General features: G+C 41.8%; 1 protein-coding gene across 2 annotated transcripts in view; it reads left to right on the top strand.

Moving 5' to 3' along the window:
• Positions 1-14,067, top strand: part of FBRSL1 (fibrosin like 1) — a 515,094-nt gene that overhangs the window by 468,719 nt on the left and 32,308 nt on the right. The window contains exon 10 of one of the 2 annotated variants that reach the window (XM_018557615.1): positions 11,843-11,891. In XM_018557615.1, coding sequence (XP_018413117.1) covers positions 11,843-11,891 — 49 coding nt within the window. Of the gene's footprint in view, positions 1-11,837; positions 11,892-14,067 lie in introns of both variants that reach the window. The other variant, XM_018557616.1, reaches the window with a different exon arrangement.

The following is a 14,067-nucleotide window of genomic DNA, read 5'->3' as shown; positions in this document are numbered from 1 at the left end:
TATGCAAGGTGAAAGGGAACATGTAACAGATATAACGTAGATATTATCCCAAGGTGAAAACAGTTTAAGCCTGTAATATTGTATAGCCCATTGTGTAATAATATCCAGTTGTTCTGTTTACGTTTCTAATGAATCCATTCCTTGTGAAATGGATAATTGGATTGGTTGTTTTTGGCTACACAGAAAGATCTTCCTTCAGGGCCCATTCACACCATGTCCGGATCATCTGCAGACCAGACCAGATTGTTTCCGGACCCAAAATGTATCCTAATGTATCCCAATGTTATTTCTGGCCTCTGTTCACACCAGCGCAGTCTGTACCAGACCATAAAAATACTGCCAGTCTTATTTTGTATGGTCTGGAATGCATCAAAAATGCATACGAACGCACCTGTAAGACCACTTTAAGCACACAAAAAATCCAAGCGAGGCAAAATTGCAGTCAAAACGCAATGCACTGCGTTCCAGCTCTGGTCCGGAAAATGGTGTGAACCTGCACTCAGGCTGTCTCACTTTGCTGCCTTTTGCTGAGTATTGCTAAATAATAGAGCAGTCTATACGCATTCCTAGGCATGTCAGATAGAACCTTACTTGCTCTATGTAAAGGTTTACTGAGGAGCTAAGATTGTTCACACCTGAAAATTGCAACAAGTGGCTTAGTGCATATGAAGTGATTTCCTGTACATGGCCTTTAAAGCTAAAGGAGCCTTGTGATGCGTTGATGCACTCACACGTATCCCTGCATTGCCACAAAGCACCTTCTCCATGAGCAATCCGTTGCAGTGCCATTTATTGTGAATGGCACTCCCAACACAATGTGCAGTAGAGCACAATGCTCAACATATATACTGTGTGTTTCATGTTTTGACATTTTGTTTTAGTGTGATGAGAGCCCACTTGTAGTAAATGAGATGCCTAAATGCAGTGCATGTTAACGCATGCTATAAGGCATGTTGGCACACCAAAATGAATCGCTTTAGTGTGAATGGGCCTTCCAAGTCCATGTACATCAACCTGAATGTTAGGATGATGTGTTGCATGTAGAAGCCAGGGCAAGCCTATGCACTTCTATTGGATATTAGACAATGTATTGTTTGATCCTAGAATGTAGGTAACATTTTATGGGTTGACTGAACTGTGACCGTCCCCTGCACCCTGGGCATAAGGTCACATGTCCTGGCATCATGGGAACCTGTGGTATTTCTATTGAAGGTAAACTCATCTCCTAAACTGTATAGCAGGCACCTTCAGGCGCATACATCTTTAGCTCTAATTCACCCTTTTATCCCCAAACTCCAGAAAGCCTATTACTCTTAGGCCTGCTCCTTTTCACCCCCTGCAATTCCTTGTTGTTCAACGAGGCCGCCTATAGCATTTAGTGACCCATGTGGGGACATATGGGGGGGGGGGATAGACCGAAGGATGGATATCCTGGCTTCAGTCTGAATTGGCATAATAGAATACCTTGGGTTTCGAGGCTCAGAGGGCATTTTGAGTGTAAACTAAATTTGTGAGTATCTAGTAGTGCCTACTGCGCAGTTTGGCGGACGTTTATTTTAATGCATATTTAACCCTGGAACAAAAGTTAAATAGCAGCTTGCCACTCCGTGCATATGTTAGCTTTTCAGGCCTTTTCCCTTCATTTTCACCTTGTGTTGTGTGTTCCCATGGTGCAATACATTGTTTTACCAAAAGCTAGTGCTTTGAAAAAGTGAGGCTCACACCTTGAGGGTACAATCCAACAGATTGAAGGGGAAGAATCCAACAGTCTAAAGGGGAAGAATGTTGCAAGCGTTGTTCACACCACGTCCAAGCTGTGTTTTATGCAAACCATTGTACATTTATGGTGTGTAAAGGGCACATACTGGATCCTATTGTTCTGTGTGCCCGGTTCACATCATACATGTTTGGTTGTGTGCAGAAAAAGCATTGATGCCGTGCTGTGTGATAAATGCAACGTAGGCCTATTTCAATAGACCCATGTGCCAATTCCTAGGTTTAAGTCTTTAAAGAGCATACTGTTCCATTATAAGAGTTTCCGTCCTATATTCCTTTTTAATCACTTGTTCAAAAGCCTTAGTGTTTGTTCCATCTTATTGAAGCATGGGATTTTACAATTTGGTTATAATGAAGACAATCTTTCAACTAAGAGTGGCTGTAGTAAAATTCCTCAGAGCCTTGTCTGAAATCAACTACAACCATCCAAAACAAGTAAAGCATGGAGTTTGGCAGCCTGTAGGCCTGGGGCTGTATTGTCACAGGTGCATTGGCACAGATACACACTGATGTGAATTCACTTCCTGCAAGGGAAAGGAGCAAACACAACATGGGGGAACTGAGCCATACGTATTAAATGGGTCTCTATGTACAGCCTGTAAAAATACCAGCAGCTTCTCTGCAAACTGCGTGCTTTGTACATCTATTCTCCAGTGTGTAATGAATTTTATTTTTTCTGTGTATGGCTAAGCCCTGCGTGAGAACCTTCCAACTCCCGTCTACAGAATGTATAGTTAGCATTTATAACCATTTCGATGCTCTGTGTGATATCAGCACATGGAAACTATTTCTATATACTTACTGGAATTGATGGTATTCAATGGGTTATTTGCATGCTTTCTAGCTAGCCTAAAGTAGCTTTGATTCATGATGTCTCATTGTAGAAAATGACTTTAGAGTTGGCAGATGTCGTCTGCACAAACCAATCACAATCCAGCTGCGGTTTAGGAAATGAAAGTGAACACCTGATTGTTTGCTATTAACAGCTTCACTTTTTTTTTTTTCTTTCCTGCTTAACGTTCCTTTTTAAAAGCATTAAATTAGAAGATTGGTCTACAGAAATAGAGATCTTATATTTTCGTTTTTATTTCCTGCTAATTAAGTTTGTCGCTGCTTTTCCTTTCTGCAATTAAATCTTCTCTTCACCTTATCTGCCTGAGCATAAACAAACGTGCACACACAGCATGCAAGAACGGAAGTGTCTCTTGGGGCTAAGTCCTTGGAGGACTTTGAATGAGAGCATTAGACATATATTTTTTCTGGTAAATGATTCTCCAGGGTAGAACTTAATAGAAAGTACAGGCATGTCAGAGAGTTTAACATATGTCAGGCTGTATCTTTAACAGAATCCCAAAGCTACATGGTTGGAAATCTGCTAAACCCATTGAGTTCAAGGCCAAGCGCGCGCTGCTGCACAGAATAATCATGTTTTGATGTACACTTAGCTATGCCTGTTAATGCTTTAAACAGTGTTATATATTTCCCAGTTATTCGTCTAAGCCTAGTTCTTAGGCAGCCTTGGAACAAGGCCTTTACTGTGACAGGGTAGGGGGAGGAGGGGAAAGCAGCAGAGACAAGGCCCCATCCTTGTGGAGCTGGCATAGATTCATCCGTGGGCATCCATCACAAACACGGCACCTCGGCCAGCAGTGCCAAGAATTTCTCGCACCTGGTATTAAATCAGCTGGTGCCTTCCACCTCCCGCCGCCTGCAGTTATGCTCCACGCAGCACAGTTCTACGCTTGTTATTGCAATTTTGTGGAGCTCTTTTGATTTACAGCTGTTTTTACGACTGTTGAGACAGCCACAAATTGAGGAAATCTCATAAAACAGAGAGCAAACGTCTCCTTCACAGCTCAGGCAGAGTTCTGGCAACACTGCTTTTATTCCACTGAGCAGGATGTGTAAACAATATTGAGTCTCCCAAGTGACTGTATCAGTACAGTTAAGTGGTAACAGCTTGAAAAATGTCTTTCCCCTGAATTAAAGGTAAAACTTTGAATGGGCCCCCAGGCTAAGCTAAATTGGTGACATTTTGTAGACTGAAAAAAGGGATAATCTTATGCATATAACTACAGAGGGCAGGAGCTGGAAGGATGCCAAAGCATAAGCCGAGCTTGGTATAAGCCTTGGGAACAAGGCCAGAGCTGGATAGGTCCCCTTCTGTAATAGATCCCACACACTTCCATCCAATTCGTATGCTCTGTGCTTCCAGAATGCCTTTTATTGAGTATCGAGGGACCAAACGCTCCAAAAAAGGAGCTCCCCCCAACAATAAAGCTTGTGTTTTATATCGGAGAGCTTTCTGTTATAATAATAAGTTAGAAGAGAAACATACTGCTGACATTTTTTCCTTTGTTACCTTTAAGCAGTCAGTCTTATGTGAAAGGTGAGGTGTCCATTGCACCTTATTGTTTTTTTTATTGATCTGCAATAGAAAAATGCCAGTTCCTACACTATGTGGTTGGGTATTGTAATCATCAACTCCCCAATCTTGTCCTTGATTTTTATAAGAATAAGTACATATTTTTAAATATGCACGAGAATGTCAAGCAAGTTTTAAAATGGAAAGCCCACCTCCACCTTTAACACACCCACTGCTTTGCTGTCCCCTCACCTATTTAAAAAAAAAAAGAAAAGTATACATATCTTTAATCCAGTAGTCCTATGATCAGTCACTTGACATCAATGTCCTTCCTTTTCATGTCCAATGTTGCTGGCCCTTACTGCTGCACTAAATGGAGTTCACGTAATAGCATGTAAACACCGTTCACTGCATCAATCCAGTGAGCTGTGTACCCAGGAGGTGTGCCTATGACGGCCTGGGCTCCCAGAAAGTGGGTTGAATGACACTGGTTGTCATTTACCCTGGAAGAGGAGTGCCATCTAGTGGACAAACTGCTTTCTGCGGGGAACAGCACCCTCTTGAATGTGAATATTTCGGGGAAAACCTTTTTATTTTTTTGCTGTGCAAAGCATTTTTTTTTTCTTGTCAATAAAGTGAGGAAGGGTTAGAAACTAAGACAGTTTTTATAGCTGTCTTTGTCCCCGTTGAGAATGCAAAATAATATAATTGGCACTGAAATGGGAGTATGAGACAATATCTTCCTTTCAGAGGTGCACTTTTCCCACATTTGGGGAGATTTTCATTACATGTTGTGATTGACAGGAAGTGCTCAGAGATCTCATTCAACCGTGATACAAGTTTAGATTTCCTGCCTGTTGCTGATAAAATCTGTACAGTCTTCCGGCATGAATGAAAAAATCTGGTGTGATGAACACTGTTTGTCATGAAGGTGCAGTTATTGTTGGAACATGAATACTATTGCAGTCATCATTCTAAATCCAAGCTGAGCTATGTTGCTTAATCCACTAATATTGCTTTCTTTCATACTACAGTAGTTCCAAATCATAAGAATTGTATACTTTTTCAAGTCCTGCATTCTTGTGTATTAGAAGCTCTCTGATGTATCTTTTTTTGCCTGAGCTTTAGTTTTTCAGCCTCACCATTTTCCTTGTCTTTGTAGATGTGGTATGGTTTCATACAAAGTAGTGCATGCTGAGGTGCACCCTATTAATCAGCTTTCCTTTGACCTGCATAGGGTATTCATTTGTAGAAGTTACGGTCTCTGTCTGTCGCAGCTAGTATAATAAACGGAGGGGTGATGTTGATTGGATGGTGCAGCCAGGTGATAAACTTAAACTTATATACTATAAACCCCAGAAATGCGTTTATTATACAATATAAAGTGGCAGCTCTGCCATTTTAAATGAAGCACAGCTGCTTGTGTCTGATGCATGATCTGCTGCTACTATTATACAAACTTTATACTGTGGAACAAAATTAGGTAATTGTTCTTGCTTTATCCTTGTGCCAAGAGACTTCAATCTTCCACTGACATACACAAAGAAGTGCATATGGCCACATCCATATATAAGTACAGGTTTATTGAATATGCTCAGAGCTGTGATTTAATGACTAGTGACAGCTTAAATGTGTAATTGAGATTGGTACCTTGTATCCATGATGTGCTTTCACTTTACTCAACAATTGACTGTCATCTTGCTTGCTTGCTTGCTATTCTTACCACCATATAATAAAAACAAGTTACAGATTAATAAAAATCATTAAAGGTTGCTATGTACAGCTTGAGAAAATCCAATCTGTCTTGATATTGTAGCCTTCTAATGCTCCATAACAGGACTGGGAGATGGAGAGTGAATTTGTAAGCCAGTCAGGTTCTATTGAATAGAACAGTGCTGTCCACATAGCACACCAACATTTCCAAAAAGCAGAAGTCATGGTCATCATTTTGCTGCTTCTCCATTGTCCAATCACAGGCTTGGCTGGGTCCTAAACTAGACTGCATTGCCGTTTGACTGACTGGAGAGATAGCGAGAGTGATTGATTTTTTTTTTTTTTTGTAATACAGCCAATTGATTAGTTGAAAAAACCGGGCAACTAATTGATTATGAAAATAATCATTAGCTGCAGCCTTAATCTCGGCTTTAAAGCCAACGCCAGCCAAATCGCTATATAAAAATACATATATGGCAGATGTTTTGCATGCCAAATTATTTTGTATTTGTCAGTCCAATCCTTAATTTACACAGCTCTGCCACAATCAAGCACATCAAGTTCAACCAATAAAAACAAAATGAATGAATTAATACATTGAAAACCTGCATAGGCAGAGTGCTGTACCCACAGTTGATCGAGAGGGATTAAAAAACAATCTTATAAAGCATGGTCCAGTTTTCTCCCAACGGGGGGAAAAAAATCCTTCCTGATCGCCTAAAGCAAATGGCTGTTCCCTGACTCAATAATCTGGTGTTAATTATATATGTTACTATCCAGTTATAGTCTGTGCAGTCAACTGAGCTGGCTAGAACTTAATGTACTGTGAATAAACCTTTCTGTATGTGATGGTAAAACTTCTCTTCCTCCAGATGCAAAGAGTGCCCCTTTGTCCTTTGCAGTGACCTTAGAGTGACTAACTTTGCACCAAGCTCACTATATGGACCATTTATGTATTTATACATGGTGATCATGTCCCCATTTCTCGAGGGATAATACATTCAGTTCTGCTAATCTTACCTCATAGCTGGGCCACTGTTGGGGAGCCATGTGTCCAGCAGTTTAGAAAACTGCCCTCTATCCACCTTGAGATAAGTAGGGCTGACAATGTCTGCCTCTCCAATTACTTGAACTTAAACATTCTGCCAAGAAGAATGTTCCTGTTTATTGCACTGCTGGCTGATCATTGTGTTTGCATGTTTTACTGCTATGGTAGCTCACTGGGTCCCAGTTAGCTTTAGGAACTGGTAAGACTCTCTGCCTTTTGGTGTGACCTACAGATATGGCAGTTCTGGATGTTACCCAGATAAATTCAATTGTGGCAAACATCTCATTGTTTGAAGAGCAGTTGACTGATACCTGATAGTGATTCTTCATCCTGTGAAGAGTTACAATTTATAACAAATGTATTTTCTCTCGGTATGATATAAAAGGTGTGCTCCGCATAAGAATTTCCATTTTTAAATGCCCTGGTAGGGCTTTTTATTTTACGTTTTCTGGCTGTACGACAAGGACATTTAGTTATGGATATCTTTGACAGCAGGGTTTCTAGCTGTACAGATAGGAATATTTCATTTTCTGTTTTACAGGTATTTTTTTTGCAGACTTCTTATTGAAAATACAAGTTGCCTGGCTGCCAGTTGTATAAACAACTTTTTTATGCTTCTCAGATCATTTGTTTCCTGCGTCTAGCCACTTAAAATCAGGCTAAGGGCCCGTTCACACCCTAGCATGCTAAATAGATGGTAGACATGCATTTAGTGGATGCTATTGTGCACCGCAATTTGATTGCAGTACCATGTGTTAGGTGCCTTGTGTTGCCATTCATTTGAATGGCACCCCTACCTCCCTCCCGGTGGCTGAGTGTTGCGGTGAAAAAAGTTGTGCATGCATTACTTTTTTTCACCATCGGCTGTAGTAGGAAAACACAGGCACCAAGCAAGTGCCAGTAAGCCCTTGGCATAGTGTAAACTTCCAGTTACCTTTTGCCACAGTCTTGGTACTGTGTGTTGTGCTGCACACATGCTTATTGGGGTGCCATTAAAATGAATGGCAACACACCAGCACATGGTACTGCATGGTGTGCAATTGTGTGGATGGGCCCTAAACGTTCCCAGGACAAGATAATTCTTGTTTGTGTAAATGCAGTTAGACTGAATGCACATAGATCCTGCTAAATGTTTAGGTGTGCATTCAGCCACAGCAAAGCATTGCATGCCTCCCAGGTGAGTTTAGAAATGCGTTCCAGATGCACCTGAACACATGTATTTTCATTGCCATGTGCATGGGGCCTAGGTCAGTCTTTGTACTTCCTGTTGTCTTTCCTCCTGTAGATAATAGTGCTATATAATTGACAATTGTATTGCGTATTGAGTTTTGGACTCTTCCTCCCACACTCTAGCCCAGATTCCATGTCTGTTCTGATAAACCTTGTGGTCTGGCCAAGACTGTAATTGGAAGTTTCTTACACTATGCCAAGGCCTTTCTGGAGCTTGCTTGGTGCCTGTGTTTGCTTACTACAGCTGATGGAAAGCAAGCCCTGAAGTGCAACTTAACGTAGCCACCAGGGAGAGATGAAGAAATGTGTGCTAGGCCGAGCATAACAATTGGATTGTTCTAAGGGCTCACAGATCTGAAGTGTTCGATATTGTCTGTGTTACAGTATGCATCCAATTGGATTCTTTGTTTTCAAATATACTAGAAAAGTGCCAGGTGGAACATAGTTTCGCATTTTATTTTCCTACTGTAACATTGTTTCATGCAATTCACGCGTGTCTGTCTGCCTTTAAACCAAACCTGTACATGCAGAGCAAAACAGAATTATTTTGTTTTTCCACTTGCTGTCACACTTTGAGTACCTAATCACACTATATCTAAAAAGCATGAAAAAAAAATCTTACCTATTCTAGTGGTTTCTTTGGACCAGCCCTTTGGCAGACCGAAAGCTATGCTGAACAATTGCAATGTAGCGGAGGGACAAACCTGGGACAGAATGAGGGAAAGTGCAATAACATCGAATGTACTACCCAAGCCCTGAGATCTTTAGCCCTTTGTTAGGGCAGACAGTGTTCAAATCTAGTTTAAAACTGATGAGATCGGCCAGCACATTAATTATGGTAGATATAACTTCCGACAGCCTCCTTAACATTACAAAGAAAGGCGGGGGAGGGGGGCGGCCAGATTTTTTAAGTTATGCTATGTGAATGTGTTAAAAAATATAAAAATCATATTACTACTCACCATTTTTTATAGTCATTTATATCAATCACTAATCAGTAGTAGATGATTTCAGAGATACACTAATATTGGCTTAGGGTATAGGAATAAGTGTGGAACTTTCTCCTTTTTATATTACACCTTTTATTGGTTATTGCTTATTGATGCTAGTGCCAGCGGCTTTAGTTCTAGGCCATTTATTCTATTTATCGTTGCTAAATTTGAAGTAGGTGTTATCCCACATAAGCAGCAACGGTGGAAATGCAATTGAAATCCTAGTTCCCCAGCAGTACATAGTTGCCTTTTTCCTTTGCTCCCTTCTCCTTTTCAGCCTCCAGGAGTGAAGACATTTCCTGTTACAGTTGGGTATGGGGAACGTGGGACTCTCTCTTCTACCTCTGTTGGTGATTTGATCAGTCCTGTCTCATAAGGCTGGGACCCAGTAAGTGCCAACCATTGATTAGTATGGCTTGCTTGTGGGCCCTTTGCTTTGCCTATGGTGGGAAAGGCCTAAAGGAGAACTATGAGGTGAGTGAAAATCACTCACCCTCATTGTTCGAGCCGATGTGTGACAATGAAATTGTCGCACTAAGGCTCAATAGATCGGGAAGTGAGCGACTGCGTACCATCGCTCGCTCACTTCACATTCATCTCTTGGCAGAGAGCCGTGACTTGTCAGTCACCGCTCCACGCAGGGATTGCCTGCTCCGATTATCTAGCACTGACTCGAGGAAAGGATGGGGAGGGGGCGGGCACAGCTGGCTCTGCCTCTAGATAGGCAGATCCAGCTGTCATTCACGTAGCTGGGTGGGTCTTGACCATTGTCGTGATCCGTCCTGGCTGCGGTGTTCTCAGTATACAGTGAGCCATAGCTATAAGGTGTGATGCAATTTTCCCACTCTCTCTCTCTCTCTCTCTCTCTCTCTCTCTCTCTCTCTCTCTCTCTCTACACCCCTCCCTCTCTCCCTCCCTCTACCAACCCTCCCCCTCCTTCCCCCCCCTTTCACACACATCATCTGTATACTCTCACGTTCCACCATTTAAGAATATTAGCTAGGTCGCCTGTTACATAGAAATTATAGCTGATGATTTTATAGATGCAGTGATATTAGGTGTTCAGATAGATGTTTAAACCTGGTTTCCTTACAGTAGACCTGTTGGCCATTTTAAACTTTTCAAAAGTATAAGCCCTGCATAACTTTAGGTACCTTGGGGTGAAGGCTATTTCAGTATTAGGCATAAAAACATATGTGCATCCAATCTTTTAATGTTTTTGCTTTGTTACTACTGCCTCAAGTTGATTTCTGGAGTGTGTCCCTGAACCTAGGGCCCATCCACTTTCCCCTGTCAAGTCAGGGCTCCCTTTATTGGTAACTGCGGTGTTGTCCATGCTGTAGGAGATACTGGGTGGACAAAGACTTTGGCCCTTTGTAGACTAGCATCTTCAGTTTCCGATCCACAGGGGACATTGTGACATCCGTGTACGTCCAGTTTTTTCCTGATTGACCCATATTGGTCTCTGGGGAATTAAATGTAAACGGACATGTGTCCACTTACATCAGACTAGGGTCCAGCATGGTCGGGTCAAGTCTGTGGAAACTGAACTCTGATCGATTTGTTTTTCCAGAGTTGGGGTTAACCAGATACAGATGCACGTCCATTTAGATCTGGCTGCCCATAGACTAACACTGGGCTTCCGATCAGGTTTACCTGAAAAACTGACAGGCTTACCTGATCGGAATGCCCGTGTGAAAGGGGTCTTGGGCCACAGTCAAGAAGCCATTAGTAACAAATTGAAAACCGCATCAGAAGAGTCTTTTCTGCCTACCATCACAGACAGGACTTTTCATTTTAAGAGTCTAAAATGGATAATGGGATTTTGGCCTTACAATGCATTTTTAGTGTCAATTGTCCATAGGTATTGAATTCTGTTACCTTTGTACTACTGGAACCTAATGAAATATTGTGATGAAGGCCAGATAATATAGCTCAGAATGGTTTTGGTTCTTTCCTCTGAGCACAAAAGGACCTGCGACATCATCCCAGGCTTTCAAGACAGGACTTTCATTTGATAACATGAGCTTTGTGATAGAATAACTCGATGAGATCTTCTGATTAACTTGCACACAAATTGTGCAGGTTACATTTCTACTGAATTGACTGGTGTGTTCTGTCTTGCTGCTTTTGAACACATGCTTATCATAATTAATAGAACAAGGTCAGGCTATCTGCATTCATAAAGCAAATTTAAAGTGATTATCCTGTTGGTGCTGCAGTTATTCTCATTCTCATTTTTTGTCTTGTTATGCTTATCTTTGATAAAAACACTTTGTTAGTACAAATGCTAATTATTTTAGTTTAAAATGTTATCATTGAGAATGCTTGACAGGCAATTTGAAGAGCTGCCCTCAGTCACGACAGAGGAATTGTGGCAGAATGGCTGTATTCATCTGGATCTATTTGTCTTGTGTATAGCATTGTGTCCAGGGATCTGCATGGAATTGCACCCTTTGCTGTAAAACAACTCCTATCAGTTTTCTGGAGTTTGACAGCTCAATGTTGCACCCTTGAGGCTGATTGTAATACTGCTGCTGAGGCCACATCTACTCCTCTAACAATAGAGAGCACAATTATCAGATGGGATGTGCAATTGTTACTCCATTGTCAGTAGAACTCTTTTTAAAGCAATAAAATGTTAATCAAGATTACGAAATTAAATGATTTGCATCCTTCAAACAGGAAACATAATCAGTTTCTTCTCTTTCTTTACAGTGCTCCAATGTTGGCTCTGAGATTCTCTTTTCTCCAGCTGCCTCTGCAGGTAAGAGAGTTTCACCTTAATACATCACTTAGTGGTTGAATATGTCGCAGCTGCTCAGCTTTGTTGTGTAGAAATGGCTGAAAATATTCATCTATTTTGTATTGTATAATTGAACCATGTTCTTAGTATTTCAGATGCTTTAAAGGAAATATCCTAGAACGGGTGTGGAAATTTAAAAAAAAACTACTTGTCCAAGGGCTAAAGCGGGGGCCAAATCTACTTGTCCTTCACGACAATCTACTTGTCCCAATACAAAAAATATTTTTTATCAAAACTAAGGATGCACCAATACCGGTTTTTCGGTATCAAGTACGAGTACCGATTTTTTTTTTTGCTTTCGGATCTGGCCGACACTGAATACTAATACCGGTGCTTCCGCTGACATAGAGCAGGCTTCCCTGGTAATCAGGAAACCAGGCAGCAGGTAATGACATCCCGCCCAGGTTCCTGATTGCCACGGAAGCTGGCTCCATGTTGTTTGGCCTGCTTGATTGCGATTGGCCGGGAAACCTGCTTCCCGGTCAATCAGGAAGCCGGGTGGCGAGTAATGACCTGATTTGACCGGGGAACTGGCTAGATGCTGATTGGCCAGGAAGCCAGCTTTCCAGCCAATCAGCAAGGAGCTGGCTTCCCGGGCCAATTAGAAAACCAGGAGGCGGGGCATTACTTGCCGCACGGCTTCCTGATTGGACGGGAAGCTGGCTCCATGTTCCCCTAGGGCACTGCCAGTCAGAGAAAATTTTCATCTGGCCGTAAGTTCCAATATCGGGGAAGGTATCGGAGCATTTGGGTGAGTACCAGTACTTGCCCAAATACTCTGTATTGGCACTTATACTAGTATCGGTGCACCCCTAATCAAAACATATTTTACTGTGCTAAATAGCGCTTCTCAGTGGTCAGCGCAGTCATCTGACCACGTTCACCAATGAGTGCTTGCAATTTGCAAGCGAAATTCAAAATGCCTAGGGGAGGACTGCGCTGGACAGCAGTACGGGGGACAGATAGTACACCCATACTGGCGGAGGGGAGGGATTGTTTGCCGAAAGGTAAGTATAGCCAGGGGGGTGGCGGTTTGGGAGAGACAGGGCCAGATTTCATCGGGTAATTTTAATTTTTCCATATTACCTGGGAAAATGAACTTTAATGCACATTGTGTGTGTAAGAGAATTCTGGCTACCACCATGGAATGGCAGCTGCAATCTCAAAGCACATGCAGAATGTCCTACGCTTGAGTTTATTTGCGTGCAGATGGCGGGGCAGCAGGGTTTCATTTTTATTTTTTACTTTTTCATTTTTTAAATCTTTATATATTTTATTTTTTTAAATTTTCTTTAACTTTTTATTTCTTTACTTTTTCCCCTTAATGTTCTTCCTATTACATAGGAGATTAAAATCCCTTATGTGATAGTTTGGAGGTGGCAGGTTCTCTTTATGGAACCTGCCCTCCAACACAGAACAGCTGTTCTGTGTAGTTGCTGACAGCCGAGACAGGTGGCGCTGTGATTACAGCGCCATGGTCTCAGAGAACACACAGCGAGGCTGAGCCAGTGTGCCTTAGTTTTCGGGGTCTCCTGGGAGAGCGGGCGACCCCGAAAACTACGGCAGGGGGTGCGGACAGAAACTATCGCCGCTGCTCAAACTAATACAAGTGGTCTGATCAGACCACTTGTATTAAACGAGCGGCGGCGGCTCCACAATGTACATTCAGCTCTGCTTGTCCGGAGCCGGGCTGAATATACTTTAAAACTACTCGCCTGGCGCCCGAAACTGCATGCGTCGGGCGATAGGAATTCCACACCCCTGTAGAAGCACTGCCTAATATGCATAATGTAATACCTCATGCTGCAACTTTCATATTTAGATTTAGTGGACATTATAAGTGAGGTCTTGGTAATCTATTTATAAAAAAGAAATGTAAATTATTTTACACAGTACATTTTTTAGATGCAGCTATTACAATACCAGAATCTGTCTGGGTATCTGCTTCATGTATTCTTTAGCAAAGCAGGACTTGCACAGAAGATGTTGCATGTTGCTGAGAATTTGGAAACATTCTCCAATTCAGCTCACTTTCCTGTTCAGCTATGTTGTCCTAGCTTGTTCACTTCTCCTGCCTTCCTTCTCCAAACTCTTCACCCTTTAGAAAATAACACTGTTAAATTTGCTAAAATGCTTT

This window comes from Nanorana parkeri, unplaced genomic scaffold (genome assembly GCF_000935625.1).
Source record: "Nanorana parkeri isolate BGI_ZX_2015 unplaced genomic scaffold, ASM93562v1 scaffold292, whole genome shotgun sequence".
In the NCBI taxonomy this organism is placed as follows: domain Eukaryota; kingdom Metazoa; phylum Chordata; class Amphibia; order Anura; family Dicroglossidae; genus Nanorana; species Nanorana parkeri.
The sequence above is the reverse complement of the archived record's forward strand: the minus strand, read 5'-3'. Positions and strand labels throughout refer to the sequence as shown.